The sequence below is a fragment of the Lampetra fluviatilis genome, unplaced genomic scaffold, assembly GCF_964198595.1.
Source record: "Lampetra fluviatilis unplaced genomic scaffold, kcLamFluv1.1 SCAFFOLD_1204, whole genome shotgun sequence".
NCBI lineage: Eukaryota > Metazoa > Chordata > Hyperoartia > Petromyzontiformes > Petromyzontidae > Lampetra > Lampetra fluviatilis.
Window position 1 is genome coordinate 1 of NW_027620453.1, and position 26,197 is coordinate 26,197.

The window sequence follows — 26,197 nt, forward strand, 5'->3', positions numbered from 1 at the left end:
GGTGGGTGGGTGAGTGGGTGGGTGAGTGGGTGGGTGGGTGGGTGTGAGTGAGTGGGTGGGTGAGTGAGTGGGTGGGTGGGTGGGTGGGTGAGTGGGTGGGTGGGTGGGTGAGTGGGTGGGTGGGTGAGTGGGTGGTGAGTGGGTGGGTGGGTGAGTGGGTGGAGTGGGTGGGTGGGTGAGTGGGTGGTGGGTGGGTGGGTGAGTGGTGGTGAGTGGGTGGTGGGTGAGTGAGTGGGTGGGTGGGTGGGTGGGTGAGTGAGTGAGTGGGTGGGTGGGTGAGTGGGTGGGTGGGTGGGTGGGTGAGTGAGTGGGTGAGTGGGTGGGTGAGTGAGTGGGTGGGTGGGGTGGGTGGTGGGTGGGTGGGTGGGTGGGTGAGTGGGTGGTGGGTGGGTGAGTGAGTGGGTGAGAGGGTGGGTAGGGGGTGGGTTGGTGGGTGGGTGGTGAGTGGGTGAGTGGGTGGGTGGGTGAGTGAGTGGAGTGGGTGGGTGGGTGAGTGGGTGGGTGGAGTGGGTGGGGTGGGTGAGTGAGTGGGTGGGTGAGAGGGTGGGTAGGGGTGGGTGGGTGGGTGAGTGAGTGGGTGGGTGAGTCGGTTGGTGGGTGAGTGAGTGAGTGGGTGGGTGAGAGGGTGGGTAGGGGTGGGTTGGTGGGTGGGTGGGTGAGTGGGTGAGTGGGTGGGTGGGTGAGTGGGTGGGTGAGTGGGTGGGTGGGTGAGTGGGTGGGTGGGTGAGTGGGTGGGTGAGTGGGTGGGTGAGTGGGTGAGTGGGTGGTGGGTGGGTGAGTGGGTGGGTGGGTGAGTGAGTGGGTTTGTGAGTGAGTGGGTGGGTGGGTGAGTGGGTTGGTGGGTGGGTGAGTAGGTGAGTGGGTGCGTGGGTGAGTGGGTTGGTGGGTGAGTGGTGGGTGGGTGGGTGAGTGGGTGGTGGGTGAGTGGATGGGTGAGTGAGTGGGTTGTGAGTGAGTGGGTGGGTGGGTGAGTGAGTGGGTGGGTGGGTGAGTGGGTGAGTGGGTGGTGGGTGAGTGGGTGAGTGGGTGGGTGAGTGGGTGAGTGGGTGGGTGAGTGGGTGGGTGAGTGGGTGGTGGGTGGGTGGGAGTGGGTGGGTGGGTGGGTGAGTGGTGGGTGGTGAGTGGGTGGGTGGGTGAGTGGGTGAGTGGGTGAGTGGGTGGGTGGGTGAGTGGTGTGGGTGGGTGGGTGGGTGGGTGGGTGGGTGGTGAGTGAGTGAGTGGGTGGGTGAGTGAGTGGTGAGTGGGTGGGTTGGTGGGTGAGTGGGTGGGTGAGTGAGTGGGTGAGTGGGTGGGTAAGTGGGTGGGTGAGTGAGTGGGTGGGTGAATGGGTGAGTGGGTGGAGTGGGTGAGTGGGTTGGGTGGATGGGTGAGTGAGTGAGTGGGTGAGTGGGTGGGTGGTGGGTGAGTGGGTTGGTGGGTGAGTGGGTGGGTGGGTAGGGGGTGGGGAGATGGGTGGGTGGGTGAGTGGTGGGTGGGTGAGTGGGTGGGTAAGTAGGTGGGTGAGTGAGTTGGGTGGGTGAGTGGGTGAGTGAGGTGGGTGGGTGAGTGGGTTGGTGGGTGAGTGGGTGGGTGGGTAGGGGAGGTGGGGAGATGGAGTGGGTGGGTGGGTGAGTGGGTAGGGGGTGGGGAGATGGGTTGGTGGTGAGTGGGTGGGTGAGTGGGTTGGTGGGTGAGTGGGTGGGTGGGTAGGGGGTGGGGAGATGGGTGGGTGGGTGAGTGGGTAGGGGGTGGGGAGATGGGTTGGTGGGCTGAGTGGGTGGGTGGGTGAGTGGGTGGGTGAGTGGGTGAGTGGGTGGGTTGGTGGGTGATTGGGTGGGTAGGGGGTGGGAGATGGGTTGGTGGGTGAGTGGGTGGGTGGGTGGGTGGGTGACGTGGGTGGGTGAGTGAGTGGGTGGGTGGGTGAGTGGGTGAGTGGGTGGGTGGGTGGGTGAGTGGGTGGGTAGGGGGTGGGGAGATGGGTTGGTGGGTGAGTGGGTGGGTAAGTGGGTGGGTGGGTTGGTGTGTGTTATTCGTGGTGTTAGTTGTTGTTGTTTGTGTTGTCGTGGTGTTAGTCGTGGTGTTAGTTGTTGTTGTTGTGCGTGTAGTTGTTGTTGTCTGTTTACCGATCAGCAGGTTGGCGTACGAGGCCGAGGCCGTCGAACTGCGTCTCCAGGAACTTGCCGAGGAACGTGGAGAGGCCGGCGATGATGGCGGAGAGACCTCGCCTGGGCCAGGACCACGAGCAGGAAACTCGGGGCCACCATCACGGCAAACACCTTGCGGGGGAACGCTGCGGGACCACGTGTCACACACCACGTGTTACACACACCCACGTGTCACACACCACGTGTCACACACCACGTGTCTCACACCCACGTGTCACACACCACGTGACACACACCACGTGTCACATACACACCACACACACACCCACACATACACCACACACACACCACGTGTCACACACACACCACACACACACCACACACCACACACACCACACACCACACACTACACCACACACACCACACACACCACACACACCACACACACCACGTGTCACACACACACCACACACACCACACACACCACACACACCACACACACCACACACTACACCACACACACCACACACACCACACACACCACACACACACACCACACACACACCACGTCTCACACACACACCACACACACCACACACACCACACACACCACCACACACACCACGTGTCACACACACACCACACACACCACACACACACCACACACCACACACTACACCACACACACCACACACACCACACACACCACACACACCACACACACACCACACACACCACACACACACCACACACACCACACACACACACACACACACACCACACACACCACGTGTCACACACACACCACACACACCACACACACCACACACACCACACACCACACACTACACCACACACACCACACACACCACACACACCACACACACACACCACACACACACCACGTCTCACACACACACCACACACACCCACACACACCACACACACACCACACACACCACGTGTCACACACACACCACACACACCACACACACCACACACCACACACTACACCCACACACACCACACACACCACACACACACCACACACACCACACACACCACACACACCACACACACACCACACACACCACACAAACCACGTGTCACACACACACCACACACACCACACACACCACACACCACACACTACACCACACACACCACACACACCACACACACACCACACACACCACACACACCACACACCACACACTACACCACACACACCACACACACCACACACACCACACACACACCACACACACCACACACACACCACACACACCACACACACCACACACACACCACACACACCACACACACACCACACACACCACACACACACACCACACACACCACACACACCACACACACCACGTGTCACACACACACACACACACACCACACACACCACACACACCACACACACCACGTGTCACACACACACCACACACACCACACACCACACACACCACACACACCACACACACACCACACACACCACGTGTCACACACACACCACACACACCACACACACCACACACACCACACACCACCACACACCACACACTACACACACACACCACACACACCACACACACACCACACACACCACCACACACCACACACACACTACACCACACACACCACGTGTCACACACACACCACACACACCACACACACCACACACACCACACACACCACACACCACACACTACACCCACACACACCACACACACCACGTGTCACACACACACACACACACACACACACACACACACACACCACACACACACCACACACACACCACACACCACACACACACACCACACACACACACACCACACACTCCACACCACACACCCCACAAAACACACACACACACCACACACACACACCACACACACACACCACACACACACACCACACACACACACCACACACTCCACACCACACACCCCACACACACACACACCACACACCCCACACACTCCACACCACACACACCACACACCACACACTCCACACACACCACACACACATACACACGCCACACACCACACACACCACACACCACACACTCCACACACACACCACACACACACATACACACGCCACACACACAGACAAAGGCTCCCCAGGTAGCCCGCTCTCATGGTTCGCTCCCTCGCCCACCCCTCATCAGCTGCAGGATGCTGAGGGGTTCTGGCTGGAGGCTCACAGCGACAGATGACGACTTGTTGACAAGTCCAGGGGGTCCGTGCGTGCCTCTGCCGCTGCCCGGCTCCTAGCCAGGGAGACAGGGAGACTCAGTCAGTCACTCGGTCAGTCACTCACTCACTCACTCAGTCACTCACTCACTCAGTCAGTCACTCACTCAGTCAGTCACTCGGTCAGTCACTCGGTCAGTCACTCAGTCACTCGGTCAGTCACTCGGTCAGTCACTCAGTCACTCAGTCAGTCACTCAGTCACTCACTCTCAGTCACTCAGTCAGTCACTCGGTCAGTCACTCGGTCAGTCACTCAGTCACTCAGTCAGTCACTCAGTCAGTCACTCACTCAGTCTTTGACGCTGCCCGGCTCCTAGCCAGGGAAACAGGGAGACTCAGTCAGTCAGTCACTCAGTCAGTCACTCGGTCAGTCACTCAGTCACTCAGTCAGTCACTCAGTCAGTCACTCAGTCAGTCACTCACTCAGTCTCTGACGCTGCCCGGCTCCTAGCCAGGGAGACAGGGAGACTCAGTCAGTCACTCAGTCACTCACTCAGTCAGTCACTCGGTCAGTCACTCGGTCAGTCACTCAGTCACTCAGTCAGTCACTCAGTCAGTCACTCAGTCAGTCACTCACTCAGTCTCTGACGCTGCCCGGCTCCTAGCCAGGGAGACAGGGAGACTCAGTCAGTCACTCAGTCACTCAGTCAGTCACTCGGTCAGTCACTCAGTCAGTCACTCAGTCATTCACTCAGTCAGTCACTCGGTCAGTCACTCGGTCAGTCACTCAGTCACTCAGTCAGTCACTCAGTCAGTCACTCAGTCAGTCACTCACTCAGTCTCTGACGCTGCCCGGCTCCTAGCCAGGGAGACAGGGAGACTCAGTCAGTCACTCAGTCACTCACTCAGTCAGTCACTCGGTCAGTCACTCAGTCAGTCACTCAGTCAGTCACTCAGTCAGTCACTCACTCAGTCTCTGACGCTGCCTGGCTCCTAGCCAGGGAGACAGGGAGACTCAGTCAGTCACTCAGTCACTCAGTCAGTCACTCACTCAGTCAGTCACTCAGTCACTCACTCAGTCACTCAGTCAGTCACTCACTCACTCAGTCAGTCACTCAGTCACTCACTCAGTCAGTCAGTCACTCAGTCAGTCACTCGGTCAGTCACTCAGTCAGTCAGTCACTCACTCACTGAGTCAGTCACTCACTCAGTCTCTGACGCTGCCCGGCTCCTAGCCAGGGAGACAGGGAGACTCACTCAGTCACTCAGTCACTCAGTCAGTCACTCAGTCACTCAGTCAGTCACTTACTCAGTCTCTGACGCTGCCCGGCTCCTATCCAGGGAGACTCAGTCAGTCACTCACTCAGTCAGTCACTCAGTCAGTCAGTCAGTCACTCAGTCAGTCACTCACCCACTCACTCACTCACCCACTCACTCACTCACCCACTCACCACTCACTCACCCACCAACTCACTCACCCACCTACTCACCCACTCACCCACTCACTCACCCACTCACTCACCTACTCACATACCCACTCACCCACCCACCCACCCACTCACCCACCCACTCACCCACCCACTCACTCACCCACCCACCCACCCACCCACTCACCCACCCACCCACTCACCCACTCACCCACCCACTCACCCCACCCACTCACCCACCCACTCACCCACTCACACACACCCACCCACTCACCCACTCACTCACCCACCCACTCACCCACTCACCTCTTCTCTGACCATGTGACGTGGGAACAGGAAGTAGGGCAGTGAGGTGAGCACACAACACGAGCCTGCCACCAGGAACCCCAACCACCAGGCGCCAATCCACCCTGGGTCACCCAGGGACAGTCCTGAGCCCTGGGGGCCTGGGGTGGAGGGTGAGGGAGTGAGTGAGTGGGTGGGTGGGTGGGTGAGGGAGTGAGTGAGTGAGTGAGTGGGTGGGTGAGTGGGTGAGTGGGTGGGTGGGTGGGTGAGTGAGTGGGTGGGTGGGTGGGTGAGTGGTTTGGGTGGGTGGGTGAGGGAGTGAGTGAGTGAGTGAGTGGGTGGGTGGGTGAGTGGGTGAGTGGGTGGGTGGGTGGGTGGGTGGGTGGGTGAGTGGGTGGGTGGGTGGGTGAGTGGGTGGGTGGGTGGGTGAGGGAGTGAGTGAGTGGGTGGGTGAGTGGGTGAGTGAGTGGGTGGGTGAGTGGGTGGGTGGGTGGGTGAGGGAGTGAGTGGGTGGGTGGGTGGGTGAGTGGGTGAGTGGGTGGGTGGGTGGGTGGGTGAGTGGGTGGGTGGGTGGGTGAGGGAGTGAGTGGGTGAGTGGGTGGGTGGGTGGGTGAGTGGGTGGGTGGGTGGGTGAGTGGGTGAGTGGGTGGGTGAGGGAGTGAGTGAGTGGGTGGGTGGGTGGGTGAGTGGGTGGGTGAGTGGGTGGGTGAGTGAGTGAGTGGGTGAGTGAGTGGGTGGGTGGGTGGGTGGGTGGGTGGGTGGGTGAGTGAGTGAGTGGGTGGGTGAGTGAGTGAGTGAGTGGGTGTGTGAGTGAGTGAGTGGGTGGGTGGGTGGGTGAGTGAGTGAGTGGGTGAGTGAGTGAGTGGGTGAGTGGGTGGGTGAGTGGGTGGGTGAGTGAGTGGGTGGGTGGGTGAGTGGGTAGATGGATGGGTGGGTGGGTGAGTGGGTGGGTGGGTGGGTCAGTGAGTGAGTGAGTGGGTGGGTGGGTGAGTGGATGAGTAGGTGAGTGGGTGGGTGAGGGGGAGGGTGAGGGGGGGGGGTTGAGGGGGGGGTGAGGGGGTGGGGGCTGTACCCCCGGAAGTGGTGGAGGGGGAGCGGTTGAAGTCGACGTAGTAGCGCAGAGTGGCAGATCCCAGCAGGAAAGCGAGGGCTGGGCCCACAACACTGACGGCAAACAACACTCCTAGACACACACACACAGGGTGGGTGGGTGAGTGAGTGGGTGAGTGGGTGGGTGAGTGGGTGAGTGAGTGGGTGAGTGGGTGGGTGGGTGGGTGAGTGGGTGAGTGGGTGGGTGAGTGGGTGGGTGAGTGAGTGGGTGAGTGAGTGGGTGGGTGAGTGGGTGGGTGAGTGGGTGGGTGAGTGAGTGAGTGGGTGGGTGAGTGGGTGAGTGGGTGGGTGAGTGGGTGGGTTAGTGGGTGGGTGAGTGAGTGAGTGGGTGGGTAGGTGGGTGGGTGGGTGGGTGAGTGAGTGGGTGGGTGGGTGGGTGAGTGGGTGGGTGAGTGAGTGAGTGGGTGGGTGAGTCGGTGGGTGAGTGGGTGGGTGAGTGAGTGGGTGGGTGGGTGGGTGAGTGGGTGGGTGGGTGGGTGAGTGGGTGGGTGAGTGGGTGAGTGAGTGGGTGAGTGGGTGGGTGAGTGAGTGGGTGGGTGGGTGGGTGGGTGAGTGAGTGGGTGAGTGAGTGGGTGGGTGAGTGAGTGGGTGGGTGGGTGGGTGGGTGAGTGGGTGGGGGAGTGAGTGGGTGGGTGGGTGAGTGGGTGAGTAAGTGGGTGGGTGAATGAGTGAGTAAGTAGTTGTGTGAGTGAGTAGGTGGGTGAGTAAGTGGGTGGGTGGGTGAATGAGTGAATAAGTAGTTGGGTGAATGAGTGGGTGGGTGAGTGAGTGAGTGGGTGGGTGAGTGGGTGGGTGGGTGAGTGAGTGGTTGGGTGGGTGAGTGGGTGGGTGAGTGAGTAAGTGAGTGGGTGAGTGAGTGAGTAAGTAGTTGGGTGAGTGAGTCGGTGAGTGGGTGACTGAGTGGGTGGCTGAGTAGGTGGGTGAGTAGGTAACTCCACGGGTCTCTTGATGACACTACCCCCCCACCCACCCCACCCCCACCCCACCCCCCCACCCCACTCACCCCCCCCACCCACCCCACCCCCACCCCACCCCCCACCCCACCCACCCCCCCCACCCACCCCACCCCCCCACCCCACCCACCCCCCCCACCCACCCAGGTAGAAGGGGCTATTGGCGGTGCTCGCGAAGTCGTCAACGAAGGAAATCCCCAACGGCTGAACGGGGGCGGCACCAACGCCCAGTAGCAACTGTGACGTCATCAGCAACGTCACAACGCGGCCACGTGCGTCGGCGTCATGCCCCGCCCCCAACCACCTCGCCCCTCCCCCCCCGCCCGTGACGTTGCTCGCGGGCGGGCAGCGAGGAGGGGGAGGAGCCAGCGGTGACGTCATCGCGGATGGGCGGCAGAGGTCGCTGTGGGCTGAGGAGTCTGAACAGGGGGGGGGTGGGGGGGGTGGGGGGTGGGGTGGGGGGTGGAGTGGGGTGGGGAGTGGGGGGTGGGGTGGGGGGTGGGGGTGGGAGGTGGGGGTGGGGGGGTGGGGGTGGGGAGTTGTGAGTGGGTGAGTGGCTGGGAGGGTGAGTCAGTGTGTGAGTGGGTGAGTGAGTGGGTGAGTGAGTGGGTGAGTGGCTGGGTGGGTGAGTCAGTGGGTGAGTGAGTGAGTGGGTGAGTGGCTGGGTGGGTGAATGAGTGGGTGGGTGAGTGAGTGGGTGAGTGAGTGGGTGAGTGGCTGGGTGGGTGAGTCAGAGGGCGAGTGGCTGGGTGAGTGGCTGGGTGGGTAAGTGGCTGGGTGGGCGAGTGGCTGGGTGGGTGGGTGAGTCAGTGGGCGAGTGGCTGGTTGAGTGGCTGGGTGGGTAAGTGGCTGGGTGGGTGAGTGGCTGGGTGGGTGGGTGAGTCAGTGGGCGAGTGGCTGGGTGAGTGGCTGGTTGAGTGAGTGGCTGGGTGGGTGGGTGGGTGAGTGAGTGGGTGGGTGTGTGGCTGAGTGAGTGGCTGGGTGGGTGAGTGGTTGGGTGGGTGAGTGGGTGGGTGAGTGGCTGGGTGGGTGGGTGGGTGAGTCAGTGGGCGAGTGGCTGGGTGAGTGGCTGGGTGAGTCAGTGGGCGAGTGGCTGGGTGAGTCGCTGGGTGGGTGAGTCAGTAGCTGAGTGGCTGAGTGGCTGAGTGAGTGTCTGAGTGTCCGTTCCCCCCACTCACTCTGTGCCCTGCCCCCCAAGCCTCCCCCGCCCCCCCCGGCCCCCCCCGTGTGCGTAGGGAGCGGTGAGGAAGTGGGTGGGTGAGTGGGTGGGTGGGTGAGTCAGTGGGCGAGTGGCTGGGTGAGTGCCTGTGTGGGTGGGTGAGTCAGTGGGTGGGTGGGTGGGTGAGTGGCTGGGTGGGTGAGTGGTTGGGTGGGTAAGTGGGTGGGTGAGTGGCTGAGTGGCTGGGTGAGTCAGTGGGCGAGTGGCTGGCTGGGTGAGTGGCTGAGCGAGTGTCTGAGTGTCCGTGCCCCCCACTCACTCTGTGCCCTGCCCCCCCCCCCGCTGCCCCCCCCAGCCCCCCCGTGTGCGTAGGGAGCGGTGAGGAAGTGGGTGAGTGGGTGGGTGAGTCAGTGAGTGGCTGGGTGGGTGAGTGGCTGGGTGGGTGGGTGAGTCAGTGGGCGAGTGGCTGGGTGAGTGGCTGGGTGGGTGAGTGGCTGGGTGGGTGGGTGAGTCAGTGGGCGAGTGGGTGGCTGGGTGAGTGGGTGAGTGGATGAGTGGCTGGGTGAGTCAGTGGGCGAGTGGCTGGGTGAGTGGCTGGGTGAGTCAGTGGGCGAGTGGCTGGCTGGGTGAGTGATTGATTGGGTGAGTCAGTGAGCGAGTGTCTGAGTGTCCGAGCCCCCCACTCACTCTGTGCCCTGCCCCCCCCGCTGCCCCCCCCGGCCCCCCCCGTGTGCGTAGGGAGCGGTGAGGAAGTGGGGCAGGGCCGACAGGAAGGCCGCCAGTCCAATGATGAGACCCCCGGTGCCGATGATGCGCGGGCGGTGAAGACGCCCCCCGAAGTAGCTCACGAACACGATCAGCAGCAGGTTGCTGATCTACGGGGGGGGGGGGGGGGCACGTGACGTCACACACACAGACAAAGCTCCCCCAGGTAGCCCCTAGCAGGGCTGTAAGGGCAAGTAGCTCACAAACACGATCAGCAGCAGGTTGCTGATCTATGGGGGGAGGGATGAGGGGCACGTGACGTCACACACACACACAGACAAAGCTGCCCCAGGTAGCCTCCAGCAGGGCTGCAGGGGCAAGGGCTGCAGCCTGTGACACACACACAGACAAAGCTGCCCCAGGTAGCCTCCAGCAGGGCTGTAGGGGCAAGTGCTGTTAGTAGTGGCCTGTGACACACACAGACAAAGCTCCCCCAGGTAGCCTCTATCAGGGCTGTAGGGGCAAGTGCTGTTAGTGGTAGTGAGTAGCAGCAGCAGTGTCTATGTACTGCACACACCACACACAGACAAAGCTCCCCCAGATAGCCTCCAGCAGGGATGAGGTGGCACTGGGCAGTCCGTAGCTACACACAGACCCATAGACACCCATAGAGACCCATAGAGACCTCATAGACACCCATAGAGACCCATAGAGACCCATAGAGACACACACAGACCCATAGAGACCCATAGAGACCCATAGAGACCCATAGACACCCATAGAGACCCATAGACACCCATAGAGATCCCATAGAGACCCACAGAGACCCCTAGAGACCCCCCATTGAGACCCATAGAGACCCATAGACCCCCATAGACACCCATAGAGACCCCCACAGAGACCCATAGAGACCCATAGAGACCCACAGACACCCATAGAGACCCATAGAGACCCCTACCTCATTGACGCTGGATATGAACCCAGAGGTGGTGCTGGACAATCCGTAGCGCCTCTCGATGGTGGAGAGGCTGCTCTTGAAATAGAGACCCATAGAGACCCACAGAGACACCCACAGACACCCACAGACATCCCAGACCCCCATAGAGACCCCCACAGACACCCATAGAGACCCCCACAGAGACCCATAGACACCCACAGACCCCCATAGAGACCCCCACAGACACCCCTAGAGACACCCACAGAGACCCACAGACCCCCACAGACCCCCATAGAGACCCCCACAGACACCCCTAGAGACACCCACAGAGACCCACAGACACCCATAGACCCCCACAGAGACCCATAGACCCCCACAGACCCCCATAGAGACCCCCACAGACACCCCTAGAGACACCCACAGAGACCCACAGACACCCATAGACCCCCACAGAGACCCATAGACCCCCACAGACCCCCATAGAGACCCCCACAGACACCCCTAGAGACACCCACAGAGACCCACAGACACCCATAGACCCCCACAGAGACCCATAGACCCCCACAGACCCCCATAGAGACCCCCACAGACACCCCTAGAGACACCCACAGAGACCCACAGACACCCATAGACCCCCACAGAGACCCATAGAGACCCCTAGAGACACCCACAGAGACCCACAGACACCCATAGACCCCCACAGAGACCCATAGAGACCCCTACCTCGTTGACGCTGGATATGAACCCAGACGTCGTGCTGGACAATCCGTAGCGCCTCTCGATGGTGGAGAGGCTGCTCTTGAAATAGGCGGAGACCAGCAGCTGGGACAGCTGTAGCAGCCCGTGGCAGCACACGAACGCCTACGTCACAGACGGGCGTCACGTGGGGGTCACGTGGGCATCGCGTAGACACCATACAAGGGCATGTTGATCTCTGTGTGGTCGTGTAAAGGCTTTGAGACAGGCCCTGCTGGGAAAATGGCTGCCGTGCAATTGGTATTGACTCACACCAGCCACTCACTCACACACTCATTCACTCACTCACACACTCACTCATTCACCCACTCACTCACTCATTCACACGCTCACACACTCATTCACTCATCCACACACTCACACACTCACTCACACACTCACTCACTCATTCACCCACTCACTCACTCACACACTCACTCACTCACACACTCACTCATTCACCCACTCACTCACTCGCTCACCCACCCACTCACTCACTCATTCACACGCTCACACACTCATTCACTCATCCACACACTCACTCACTCACACACTCACTCACTCGCTCACTCACTCACACACTATCTCACTCACTCACTCATTCACTCACCCACTCACCCACTCACTCACTCATTCACCCACTCACCCACTCACTCACTCATCCACTTACTCACTCACTCACACACTCACTCACTTACTGACTTACCCACTCACTCACTCACCCACCCACCCACCCACTCACTCATCCACCCTCCCACTCATTCACACACTCACTCACTCATTCACTCCATCACCCACTCACTCACTCACCCACCCACTCACCCACTAACTTACCCACCCACCCTCCCACTCACTCACCCACTCACTCACCCACCCACCCATCCACTCACTCACCCACCCACCCACCCACTCACTCATTTACTCACCCACCCATCCACTCACTCACCCACCCACCCATCCACTCACTCACCCACCCACCCATCCACTCACTCACTCACCCACCCACCCACTCACTCACTCACCCACTCACTAACTCACTCACCCACCCACCCACCCACTCACTCACTCACTCACCCACCCACTCACTCACTCACCCACCCACCCACCCACTAACCCACCCACACACCCACTGCACACAGCGTTGAAATGCGGTGTTTTTTTTGGAAGACTTTGCTGTTTTTTCCAGGATTTTTCTGTTGCGTGTCGTCACTGTAAGATGTATCTTGTTCATGTTTTGTTGCGGCTGCACCCGAGTCAAGAGCGGCACGGTTCACAGGGTTATACCTAAAACATGAATCTGGAACTGAAATGAACTCACCCACAAACCCACTCACCCACTGACCCACCCACTGACCCACCCACTGACCCACCCACTCATTCACTCACCCACTCACTCACCCACCCACCCACTCACCCACTCACCCACCGACCCACTCACCCACTAACCCACCCACTGACCCACCCACTCACCCACCCACTCACCCACTCACCCACTCACAGATCCACTCACTCACCCACCGACCCACTCACCCACTAACCCACCCACTGACCCACCCACTCATTCACTCACCCACTCACTCACCCACCCACCCACTCACCCACTCACCCACCGACCCACTCACCCACTAACCCACCCACTGACCCACCCACTCACCCACCCACCCACTCACCCACTCACCCACTCACAGATCCACTCACTCACCCACAAACCCACTCACCCACTGACCCACCCACTGACCCACCCACTCATTCACTCACCCACTCACTCACCCACCCACCCACTCACCCACTCACCCACCGACCCACTCACCCACTAACCCACCCACTGACCCACCCACTCACCCACTCACCCACTCACCCACCCACTCATTCACTCACCCACCCACTCACCCACTCACCCACCCACTCACCCTCTCACCTTGATGTTGTTGAATGGCGACCTGCACCGTCGCTTGCACATCGCAGCACTCGCCTGCTCGCTGTCCACTGCCTGCCCACTCCGACAGCACAGGGCACACCACGTGTCTCTGTGGGTCTCTGTGTGTCTCTGTGGGTCTCTGTGGGTGTCTCTGTGGGTCTCTGTCTGTCTCTGTGTGTCTCTGTGGGTCTCTGTGGGTCTCTGTGTGTCTCTGTGGGTCTCTGTGGGTCTCTGTGGGTGTCTCTGTGGGTCTCTGTCTGTCTCTGTGTGTCTCTGTGTGTCTCTGTGTGTCTCTGTGTGTCTCTGTGGGTCTCTGTCTGTCTCTGTGGGTCTCTGTGTGTCTCTGTGGGTCTCTGTCTGTCTCTGTGGGTCTCTGTGGGTCTCTGTGGGTGTCTCTGTGGGTCTCTGTCTGTCTCTGTGTGTCTCTGTGTGTCTCTGTGGGTCTCTGTGTGTCTCTGTGGGTCTCTGTCTGTCTCTGTGTGTCTCTGTGTGTCTCTGTGGGTCTCTGTGTGTCTCTGTGGGTCTCTGTGTGTCTCTGTGTGTCTCTGTGTGTCTCTGTGGGTCTCTGTGTGTCTCTGTGGGTCTCTGTGTGTCTCTGTGTGTCTCTGTGGGTCTCTGTGTGTCTCTGTGGGTCTCTGTCTGTCTCTGTGTGTCTCTGTGTGTCTCTGTGGGTCTCTGTGTGTCTCTGTGGGTCTCTGTGTGTCTCTGTGTGTCTCTGTGGGTCTCTGTCTGTCTCTGCGTGTCTCTGTGTGTCTCTGTGGGTCTCTGTGTGTCTCTGTGGGTCTCTGTGTGTCTCTGTGGGTCTCTGTGGGTCTCTGTGTGTGTCTGTGTGTCTCTGTGGGTCTCTGTGGGTCTCTGTGTCTCTGTGGGTCTCTGTGGGTCTCTGTGTCTCTGTGGGTCTCTGTGGGCCTCTGTGTGTGTCTGTGTGTCTCTGTGGGTCTCTGTGAGTCTCTGTGTGTCTCTGTGTGTCTCTGTGGGTTTATGTGGGTATCTGTGGGTCTCTGTGTGTCTCTGTGGGTCTCTATTAATCTGTGTCTCTGTGTCTCTCTGGGTCTCTGTGTGTCTCTGTGTGTCTCTGTGGGTATCTGTGGGTGTCTGTGTGTCTCTGTGTCTCTGTGGGTCTCTATGGGTTTCTGTGTGTTTCTGTGGGTCTCCGTGGGTCTCTGTGGGTTTATGTGGGTCTCTGTGGGTCTCTGTGGGTCTCTGTGGGTGTCTGTGTGTCTCTGTGGGTCTCTGTGTATCTCTATGGGTATCTTTGGGTCTCTATGAGTATGGGTGTCTGTGGGTCTCTATGGTTCTTTGTGGGTATTGTTGGGTCTCTGTGTGTCTCTGTGGGTCTCTGTGGGTCTCTGTGTGTTTCTGTGAGTCTCTGTGGGTCTCTGTGGGTCTCTGTGGGTCTCTGTGGGTGTCTGTGTGTCTCTGTGGGTCTCTGTGTATCTCTATGGGTATCTTTGGGTCTCTATGAGTATGGGTGTCTGTGGGTCTCTATGGTTCTTTGTGGGTATTGTTGGGTCTCTGTGTGTCTCTGTGGGTCTCTGTGGGTCTCTTTGGATGTCTCTCTGTCTCTCTCTCTGCCTCTCTCTGTCTCTCTCTCTCTCTCTGTCTCTCTGTGTCTCTCTGTCTCTCTGTCTCTCTGACTTTCTCTCTGTCTCTCTGTCTCTGTGTCTCTCTGTCTCCCTGTCTCCCTCCATCATCAAAGTCGTCGTCTCCCCCAGCTGTGTAGCTCGAGGCGATGCTGCCTCGCTACTCGCAACGACAATTAGGAGGCTCAGAACAACAAGAAGAAGAAGAAGAATTAGAACAAGTAGTGGTAGTTTAGGCGGAGGCAGCAGCAGAAGATGATGCTCCAGATGCATCGATCTTACTCAGATGTTTGTTGTTCTACCGAATTAGACCCAACGTCACCTCTACGTCATGCCTGGGTGCGTGTGGTGTGAGTGTGTGTGTCTGTGTGTGTGTGTGTCTGTGTGTGTGTGTCTGTGTGTGTGTGTGTGTCTGTGTGTGTGTCTGTGTGTCTGTGTGAGTGTGTCTGTGTGTGTGTGTGTCTGTGTGTGTGTCTGTGTGAGTGTGTCTGTGTGTGTGGGTGTGTCAGTGTGTGGCTGTGTGTGTATGTGTGTGTGTGTCTGTGTGTGTGTCAGTGTGTGTGTGTCTGTGTGTGTGTCTCTGTGTGTGTGTGTCTGTGTGTGTGAGAGTGTGTGTCAGTGTGTGTCTGTGTATGTGTCTGTGTGTGTGGGTGTGTGAGTGTGTGTGTCTGTGTGAGTGTGTCTGTGTGTGTGTGTCTGTGTGAGTGTCTGTGTGAGTGTCTGTGTGTCAGTGTGTGTGTCTGTGTGTGTGTGAGTGTCTGTGTATGTGTCTGTGTGTATTTGTGTGAGTGTGTGTCTGTGTGTGGCTGTGTGTGTGTGTGTGTCTGTGTGTGTGTCTGTGTGAGTGTGTCTGTGTGTGTGGGTGTGTCAGTGTGTGTGTCTGTGTGTGTGTCTGTGTGTGTGTCTGTGTGTGTGTGAGTGTGTGTGTCTGTGTATGTGTCTGTGTGTATTTGTGTGAGTGTGTGTCTGTGTGTGGCTGTGTGTGTATGTGTGTGTGTTTGTGTGTCTGTGTGTGTGTCAGTGTGTGTGTGTCTGTGTGTGTGTGTCTCTGTGTGTGTGTGTCTGTGTGTGTGAGAGTGTGTGTGTGTCAGTGTGTGTGTTTATGTGTGTTTCTGTGTGTGTCTGTGTGTGTGTCTCTGTGTGTGTGTGAGTGTGTCTGTGTGTGTGTCTGTGTGTGTGTGTCTGTGTGTGTGTGTCTTTGTGTGTGTCTGTGTGTGTGTATGTGTGTGTCAGTGTGTGTGTGTCTGTGTGTGTCAGTGTGTGTCAGTGTATGTCTCTCTGTGTGTGTGTGTCTGTGTGTGTGTATGTGTGGTTGTGTGTGTATGTGTCTGTGTGTGTGTGTTTGTCTGTGTGTGTCTCTGTGTGTGTGTGTCTGTGTGTGTGAGAGTGTGTGTGTGTCAGTGTGTGTCTGTGTATGTGTCTGTGTATGTGTGTGTCTGTGTGTGTGTCTGTGTATGTGTGTGTCTGTGTGTGTGTCTGTGTGTGTGTGTCTGTGTGTGTGTATGTGTGGCTGTGTGTGTGTGTGTCTGTGTGTGTGTGTTTGTCTGTGTGTGTCTCTGTGTGTGTGTGTCTGTGTGTGTGAGAGTGTATGTGTGTCAGTGTGTGTCTGTGTATGTGTCTGTGTATGTGTGTGTCTGTGTGTGTGTCTGTGTATGTGTGTGTCTGTGTGTGTGTCTGTGTGAGTGTGTGTGAGTGTGTGTGTGTCTGTGTATGTGTCTGTGTATGTGTGTGTCTGTGTGTGTGTCTGTGTATGTGTGTGTCTGTGTGAGTGTGTCTGTGTGTGTCTGTGTGTGTGTGTGTGTCTGTGGGTGTCTGTGTCCAGCAAAACCAACCCCCTACCTCCTCGTGGTGCCGGACGGCAACGTTGTGGTGGGCAGTGCTGTGGGGGGAGGGCCAATTCCAATTGGCCTCTCCCCTCGTGGCGTCTGTGACCACCACAGCGGCCAAATGGGGGCTCTGGACGGGTGCGAGGGGCAATTCACTACCTCTAAACTACGAGGTCAAACATTTATGAAGCTTGTGCCGGAGGCCCCGAGGGTACAGGCGTCCAGAGCCCTTCCCTGTACACCTTGGGGTGCGACAGGGATGTCCTCTGGCTCCCACATTATTTAACATCTATTTCGACTGCGTAGTTCGTGACGCCTTCAATAGCTGTACCGGGGGAATTTCCATTTGGTACAGATATGATGGGAGGCTGATCGACGCCCGGGTGCGATCAAGGGATGGCTCCCTATTGGTCAACCACGTTATGTATGCCGATGATTTGGTAATAGCTGCTCATTCAGAGGAGGAGTTGGAGGCGCTGCTGCTGAACCTGGAGCTTGCCACTAAGAGGTGGGGCCTTACCATCAGCCCCACCAAAACTAAGCACCTGCCTGGGAATATTTTGCAATCGGACACTCCACCCCCACAACTCCCAATCGGTGATGGGGCAGTTGTGGAGAGAGTGGAGAGTTTCCCATACCTGGGCAGTGTGCTTGTGACCGGCTCCAGTTTAACAGCAGAGGTCTCACTCCGAATCAGTCGAGCGGCAATATCTTTTCATCGGTTGCGTAACGCTGTGTGGAAGCTACCTGGTCTGTCGCTCCGCACGAAGCTTCAGGTCTTCTCGGCCATGGTCATTCCCTCCCTTCTCTACGCTTGCGAAACGTGGACCCCCCTAATGGAGCATCTTCGCCGGTTGGAAACATTTAGGCTGGCCTGCCTACGATCCATCCTGGGTTTAACCAGGCTGGATTGTGTGAGGAGCTCACAAATCCTTGAAAGATCTGGGCAAAGTCCCATCGGTGAGCTCCTCCGGCAGGCAAGGCTGCGTTGGCTGGGTCATGTAGCCCGCATGCACAGCCACCGCATGCCCAAACAGCTTTTGTTCGGCCGGATCGAGGGGGCTAAACGGGCGCGGCACGGGCTAGAGAAGAGATGGAGTGATGTGGTACAGGAGGACGTGGAGCTGAGTGGACTTGCCGATGACCGGTACCAGCGGTGTCAAGATCGGCCTCAGTGGAGGAGGCTCGTGAAGGACGCTACTGGGCAGTTGGAGGCAGTCGCCCTCCAGCAACAACGGAGGGCGGAGGAGCGACGCTCACAACAACGAGCGGAGCGCCGGGTGGCTAAAGCGCAGCAAGTTGGCACAGTAGGGGGCACAGGTGGTGCATCAGCCAGTCATCTCGGTCAGTCGACCCGTGGCACCTGCTGAGTCTGCCCCGTGACCTCCTGCCAGCGGGCGTTCGACACTTCACGTGGCCTCAAGGTGCACATGGCCTGGCACAAGCGTTGTGGCGGTTGTTGTTGTTGTCTGTGTGTGTGTCTGTCCGTGTGCGTCTGTTTGTGTGTGTGTGTGTCTGTGTGTGTGTGTCTGTGTGTGTGTGTCTGTGTGTGTGTGCCTGTTAATGCATTTGTATACAGATACACACTGACACACACTGACACACACACACACACACTGACACACACACACACACTGACACACACACTGACACACACACACACTGACACACACACACTGACACACACACACACTGACACACACACACTGACACACACACACAAGTCCAGGTCTCCCCTACGCACTGCATTCCTGCACCACCAGGAACTCTCCCCCCCCCCCCCCCCTCACTCCACCCTCACCCCTCCCTCACCCCTCCCTCACCCCCCCCCTCACCCCTCCCTCACCCCTCCCTCACCCCCCCCACCCCTCCCTCACTCCTCCCTCACCCCCCCTCACCCCCCCCCACCCCTCCCTCACCCCTCCCTCACCCCCCCCACCCCTCCCTCACCCCTCCCTCACCCCCTCCCACCCCTCCCTCACCCCCCCCCACCCCTCCCTCACCCCCCCTCACCCCCGCCCCCCACCCCTCCCTCACCCCTCCCTCACCCCCCCCCACCCCTCCCTCACCCCTCCCTCCCTCCCTCACCCCCCCACCCCTCCCTCACCCCTCCCTCACCCCTCCCTCACCCCCCCACCCCTCCCTCACCCCCCCTCACCCCCACCCCTCCCTCACCCCTATCTCACCCCCCCCCCCACCTCTCCCTCACCCGCCACCCCACCCCTCCCTCACCCCTCCCTCACCCCCCCCCCCTCCCTCACCCCTCTCTCACCCCTCCCTCACCCCCCCCTCCCTCACCCCTCCATCACCCCCCCCCCCACCCCTCCCCACAGTGGGTGTCAGGGTCTAACCCACGACCTCCTGTAGACCAGGCGAGGTAGTCAACATCTCCTAGCCACTGTGGGTGTCAGGGTCTAACCCACGACCTCCTGTAGACCAGGCGAGGTAGTCAACATCTCACCGTGAGACGCAGAGCAGAGGTCACAGGAGCAGAGGCGCCAGTCGTAGTGGTAGATGGATCACGTGGGTGGGTGGGTGAGTAGGTGAGTAGGTGAGTAGGTGAGTGAGTGAGTGAGTAGGTGAGTGAGTGGGTGAGTAGGTGAGTGAGGGGGTGAGTGAGTCAGTGAGTTGGTGAGTGAGTGAGTGAGTGAGTAGGTGAGTGGGTGAGAAGGTGAGTGAATAGGTGAGTGAGTAGGTGGGTGGGTGGGTGAGTGAGGAGGTGAGTGAGTGAGTGGGTGAGTGGGTGAGTGAGTGAGTGGGTGAGTGAGTGAGGAGGTGAGTGAGTGAGTGGGTGAATAGGTGAGTGAGTAGGTGAATGAGTAGGTGAGTGAGTAGGTGAGTGAGTAGGTGAGTGAGTGAGTGAGTAGGTGAGTGAGTGGGTAAGTAGTTGAGTGAGTGAGTGATTCGGTGAATGGGTGAGTGAGTAGGTGAGTGAGTAGGTGAGTGAGTGAGTGAGTAGGTGAGTGAGTGAGTGAGTAGGTGAGTGAGTAGGTGAATGAGTAGGTGAGTAAGTGAGCGGTTAGGTGAGTGGGTGAGTGAGTATGAAAATGAGTAGGTGAGTGAGTGGGTGAGTGAGTAGGTGAGTGAGTGGATGAGTGAGTGGGTGAGTGAGTGGGTGAGTAGGTGAGTGAGTCAGTGAGTAGGTGAGTGAGTGGGTGAGTAGGTGAGTGAGTAGGTGAGTGAGTGGGTGAGTGATTGGACGAGTGAGTGGGTGAGTAGGTGAGTGAGTGAGTGAGTAGGTGAGTGAGTAGGTGAGTGAGTAGGTGGGTGAGTGGGTGAGTGAGTGACTAGGTGAGTGAGTAGGTGAGTGAGTGGGTGAGTGAGTGGGTGAGTGAGTGGGTGAGCGAGTGAGTAGGTGAGTGAGTAGGTGAGTGAGTGGGTGAGTGAGTGGGTGAGTGAGTAGGTGAGTGAGTGGGTGAGTGAGTGGGTGAGTGAGTAGGTGAGTGAGTGGGTGAGTGAGTAGGTGAGTGAGTAGGTGAGTGAGTAGGTGAGCGAGTGGGTGAGTGAGTAGATGAGTGAGTAGGTGAGTGAGTGGGTGAGTGAGTAGGTGAGTGAGAAGGTGAGTGGGTGAGTGAGTAGGTGAGCGAGGGAGTGTGTAGGTGAGTGAGTGAGTAGGTGAGTAGGTGAGTGAGTGGGTGAGTGAGTGAGTAGGTGAGTGAGTGGGTGAGTGAGTGTGTGAGTGAGTAGGTGAGCGAGGGAGTGTGTAGGTGAGTGTGTGAGCTCGTACGTGGCGGTGCAAGGAGTGGTGGTGATTGTTGTTGTTGTTGTTGCAGTTGTGTGAATCACGGAGTCGTGAAAAGCCCCACCCACTCGCTCACCAACTCTCTCGTTCAATCACTCGCCCACTCACTCACCCACTCACTCACCCACTCACTCACCCACTCACTCACTCACACAATCAATCACCTACTCACTCACTCACCTACTCGCTCACCCACTCACTCAGACATTCACTCACTCACCTACTCACTCACTCACCTACTCACTCACTCACCTACTCGCTCACCCACTCACTCAGACATTCACTCACTTACATACTCACTCACTCATTCACTCATTCACACACTCACTCACTCACACACTCACTCACTCACTCACCCACTCACACACTCGCTCACACACTCACTCACCCACTCACTCATTCACACACTCCCTCACTCACCCACTCACTCACACACACACACTCACTCACACACTCACACACTCACTCACCCACTCACTCACACCCTCACTCACTCACACACTCACTCATACACTCACACGCTCACTCACTCACACACATCACACACACCCACTCACTCACTCACCCACTCAACCACCCACTCATTCTTCCACTCACTCAAACATTCACTCACTCACTCACACACTCACTCGCTCAATAACTCGCTCACACACACACACTCACACACTCACTCACTCACCCACTCACTCACACACTCACTCACACACTCACACACACATACTCACACACTCACTCACTAACCCACTCACTCACCCACTCACTCACACACTCACTCACCCACCCACTCACTCACACACTCACCCACCTACTCACTCACACACTCACTCGTTCACTCACTCACCTACTCGCTAACTCACCCACTCACTCACTCACTCATTTCCACATGCACTCATTCACCAACCCACTCTGTCTCTGTCTCTCTCTGTCTATGTGTCTCTGTCCCTCTCTCTCTGTCTCTCTCTGTGTCTCTCTCTGTGTCTGTCTCTGTGTCTATCTCTGTGTCTCTGTCTCTCTCTGTGTCTCTCTGTCTCTCTCTGTCTCTCTCTGTCCCTTGGCAGCGTGGGCAGCTCGCTTCTATATCGGGACGCTCGCGGGAGCGGAGTGGAATCTCAGGTTACAGTCCACCACTGGAGCCATGCCGATCAACGTCACCAACTCACCCACACACTCACCCACTCACTCACCCACCTCACCCACTTACTCACCCACTCACCCACTCACTCACTCACCCACTCAGCCACTCACCCACTCACTCACCCACACACTCACCCACACACTCACCCACACACTCACCCACACACTCACCCACACACTCACCCACACACTCACCCACTCACCCACTTACTCACCCACTCACCCACTTACTCACTCACCAACTCACCCACCCACCCACTCACTCACCCATACACCCACTCATTCACTCACCCACTCACTCACCTACTCACTCACTCACCCACTCACCCACACACCCACTCACTCACCCACACACTCACCCACACACTCACCCACACACTCACCCACACACTCACCCACTCACTCACCCACTCACCCACTTACTCACCCACTCACCCACTTACTCACTCACCAACTCACCCACCCACCCACTCACTCACCCACACACTCACCCACACACTCACCCACACACTCACCCACACACTCACCCACTCACTCACCCACTCACCCACTTACTCACCCACTCACCCACTTACTCACTCACCAACTCACCCACCCACCCACTCACTCACCCACACACTCACCCACACACTCACCCACACACTCACCCACACACTCACCCACTCACTCACCCACTCACCCACTTACTCACCCACTCACCCACTTACTCACTCACCAACTCACCCACCCACCCACTCACTCACCCACACACCCACTCATTCACTCACCCACTCACTCACCTACTCACTCACTCACCCACTCACCCACACACCCACTCACTCATCCACTCACTCACCCACTCACCCACTTACTCATCCACTCACTCACTCACCCACCCACTCACCCACTTACTCACCCACTCACTCACCCACCCACCCACTCACCCACACACTCACTCACCCACTCACTCATCCACTCACCCACACACTCACCCACATACTCACCCACTCACCCACACATCCACCCACTCACTCACCCACTCACCCACCCACTCACCCACTATGGGTCTGGGTGTCTGTGGAACTCTACGAGTCTGGGTGTCTGTGGGTCTCTATGCATGTGTGTGTGTTGAACTTCGCTCAGAGAACCCATAGACTCACCACACAGAGACCCACAGACTCACCACACAGAGACCCATAGACTCACCGCACAGAGAACCATAGACTCACCACACAGAGAACCATAGGCTCACACAGAGATCCATAGACTCACACAGAGATCCATCACCACACAGAGACCCATAGACTCACCACACAGAGACCCACAGACTCACCACACAGAGACCCATAGACGTACCACACAGAGACCCATAGACTCACCACACAGAGACCCATAGACGCACCACACAGAGACCCATAGACTCACCACACAGAGATCCATAGACTCAAACAGAGACCCATAGACTCACCACACAGAGACCCATAGACTCACCACACAGAGACCCACAGACTCACACAGAGATCCATAGACTCACCACACAGAGACCCATAGACTCACCACACAGAGACCCACAGACTCACCACACAGAGACCCATAGACTCACCACACAGAGACCCACAGACTCGCCACACAGAGACCCACAGACTCACCACACAGAGACCCACACACTCACCACATGAAGACCCATAGACTCACCACACAGAGAACCATAGACTCACACAGAGACCCATAGACTCACCACACAGAGACCCATAGACTCACCACACAGAGACCCATAGACTCACCACACAGAGAACCATAGACTCACACAGAGACCCATAGACTCACCACACAGAGACCCATAGACTCACCACACAGAGAACCATAGACTCACACAGAGACCCATAGACTCACACAGAGATCCATAGACTCACACAGAGATCCATAGACTCACTGCACAGAGACCCATAGACTCACCACACAGAGAGAACCATAGACTCACACAGAGACCCATAGACTCCCAACACAGACACCCACAGACTCACCACACAGAGAACCATAGACCCACACAGAGACCCACAGACTCACCACATAGAGACCCATAGACTCACCACACAGAGACCCACAGACTCACCACACAGAGACCCATAGACTCACCACATAGAGACCCATAGACTCACCACACAGAAACCCACAGACTCACCACACAGAGAACCATAGACTCACACAGAGACCCATAGACTCACACAGAGATCAATAGACTCACCACACAGAGACCCACAGACTCACCACACAGAGACCCACAGACTCACACAGAGACCCATAGACTCACTGCACAGAGACCCATAGACTCACCACACAGAGAGAACCATAGACTCACACAGAGACCCATAGACTCACACAGAGACCCACAGACTCACCACACAGAGACCCACAGACTCACACAGAGACCCATAGACTCACACAGAGATCAATAGACTCACCACACAGAGACCCATAGACCCACACAGAGACCCACAGACTCACCACACAGAGAACCATAGACTCACACAGAGACCCACAGACTCACCACATAGAGACCCATAGACTCACCACACAGAGACCCACAGACTCACACAGAGACCCACAGACTCACACAGAGACCCATAGACTCACACAGAGACCCATAGACTCACACAGAGATCAATAGACTCACCGCACAGAGACCCACAGACTTACATAGAGACTCATAGACTCACCACACAGACCCATAGATTTACATAGAGACCCTTATAACCACACCAAGACCCACAGACTCACGGCCGCCTCCTAGGTTGACTTGGCCTCAAATGAGTACCTGGTATAGCGGAGTTCAGTAAATGTGTGTGTGTCTGTGTGTGTGTCTGTGTGTGTGTCTGTGTGTGTGTCTGTGTGTGTGTGTGTGTTTGTGTGTGTGTCTGTGTGTGTGTCTGTGTGTGTGTGTGTCTGTGTGTGTGTGTATGTGTCTGTGTGTGTGTGTGTTTGTGTGTGTGTGTGAGTGTATGTGTGTGTGTGGTGTGTCTGTATGTGTCTCTCTGTGTGTGTCTGTGTGTGTGTCTGTGTGTCTGTGTGTGTGTGTCTGTGTGTGTCTGTGTGTGTGTGTGTCTGTGTGTCTGTGTGTGTGTCACTGTGTGTCTGTGTGTGTGTCTGTGTGTGTGTGTCTGTGTGTGTGGTGTGTGTGTCTGTGTGTGTGTGTCTGTGTGTGTCTCTGTGTGTGTGTGTCTGTGTGTCTGTGTGTGTGTGTGTCTGTGTGTCTGTGTGTGTGTCATTGTGTGTCTGTGTGTGTGTCTGTGTGTGTCTGTGTGGTGTGTGTGTCTGTGTGTGTGTGTGTCTGTGTGTGTGTGTGTCTGTGTGTGTGTCTGTGTGTCTGTGTGTGTGTCTGTGTGTCTGTGTGTGTGTGTCTGTGTGTGTCTGTGTGTGTGTGTGTCTGTGTGTGTGTCATTGTGTGTCTGTGTGTGTGTCTGTGTGTGTGTGTCTGTGTGGTGTGTGTGTCTGTGTGTGTGTAACTCACCAAACTGGTGAAATTTTCAAGTTGCTTCCTTGACAAAAATATCCGTGACTGCTGATGATGATGATACTGCTGATACTACTACTGCTGATGATACTACTGCTGATGATACTACTACTGATGATGATACTACTACTACTGCTGATACTACTACTGCTGATACTACTACTACTGATGATGATACTACTACTGCTGCTGATGCTGCTGATGATACTACTACTGATGATGATACTACTACTGCTGCTGATGATACTACTACTGATGATGATACTACTACTGATGATGATACTACTACTGCTGCTGATGATACTACTACTGATGATGATACTACTACTGCTGCTGATGCTGCTGATGATGATGATGATACTACTACTGATGATGATACTACTACTGCTGCTGATGCTGCTGATGATGATGATACTACTGATGATGATACTACTACTGCTGATGATACTACTACTGATGATGATACTACTGCTGCTGCTGATGATGATACTACTCCTGATGATGCTGCTGCTGATGATGATGATGATGCTGCTGATGATGATACTACTACTGATGATACTACTACTGATGATGATGATGATACTACTACTATTGATGATGATACTACTACTGATGATGATACTACTACTGATGATGATACTACTACTGATGCTACTGCTGCTGCTGCTGATGATGATGATGCTGCTGCTGCTGATGATGATGATGCTACTACTACTTCTACTGATGCTGCTGCTGATGCTGCTGATGCTGCTACTACTGCTGCTGATGATGATGATGCTACTACTACTGATGCTACTGCTGCTGCTGCTGATGCTGCTGCTGCTGCTACTACTACTGATGCTACTACTGCTGCTGATGATGCTGCTGATGATGCTACTACTGCTGCTGCTGCTGCT

The 26,197-nt window shown here is 57.0% G+C and overlaps 1 protein-coding gene across 2 annotated transcripts; it reads right to left on the reverse strand.

Moving 5' to 3' along the window:
• Positions 1-2,107: 2,107 nt before the first annotated feature.
• LOC144953940 (solute carrier organic anion transporter family member 2A1-like) lies at positions 2,108-26,118 on the reverse strand. 2 transcript variants are annotated; one of them, XM_078884547.1, is made up of 9 exons: positions 25,299-26,118; positions 13,527-13,598; positions 11,597-11,734; positions 9,919-10,106; positions 8,216-8,491; positions 7,082-7,192; positions 6,031-6,170; positions 4,263-4,374; positions 2,108-2,269 (listed from the first exon to the last, which is right to left on the reverse strand). In XM_078884547.1, the coding sequence occupies exons 2-5, from the start codon at positions 13,566-13,568 to the stop codon at positions 8,356-8,358; spliced, it is 504 nt and encodes a 167-aa protein (XP_078740673.1). In that variant the 5' UTR covers positions 13,569-13,598; positions 25,299-26,118; the 3' UTR covers positions 2,108-2,269; positions 4,263-4,374; positions 6,031-6,170; positions 7,082-7,192; positions 8,216-8,355. The 2 variants fall into 2 exon arrangements, with proteins under 2 accessions (XP_078740673.1, XP_078740672.1); XM_078884546.1 differs by lacking the exon at positions 25,299-26,118 and adding an exon at positions 19,397-20,886.
• Between the last annotated feature and the right edge of the window lie 79 nt (positions 26,119-26,197).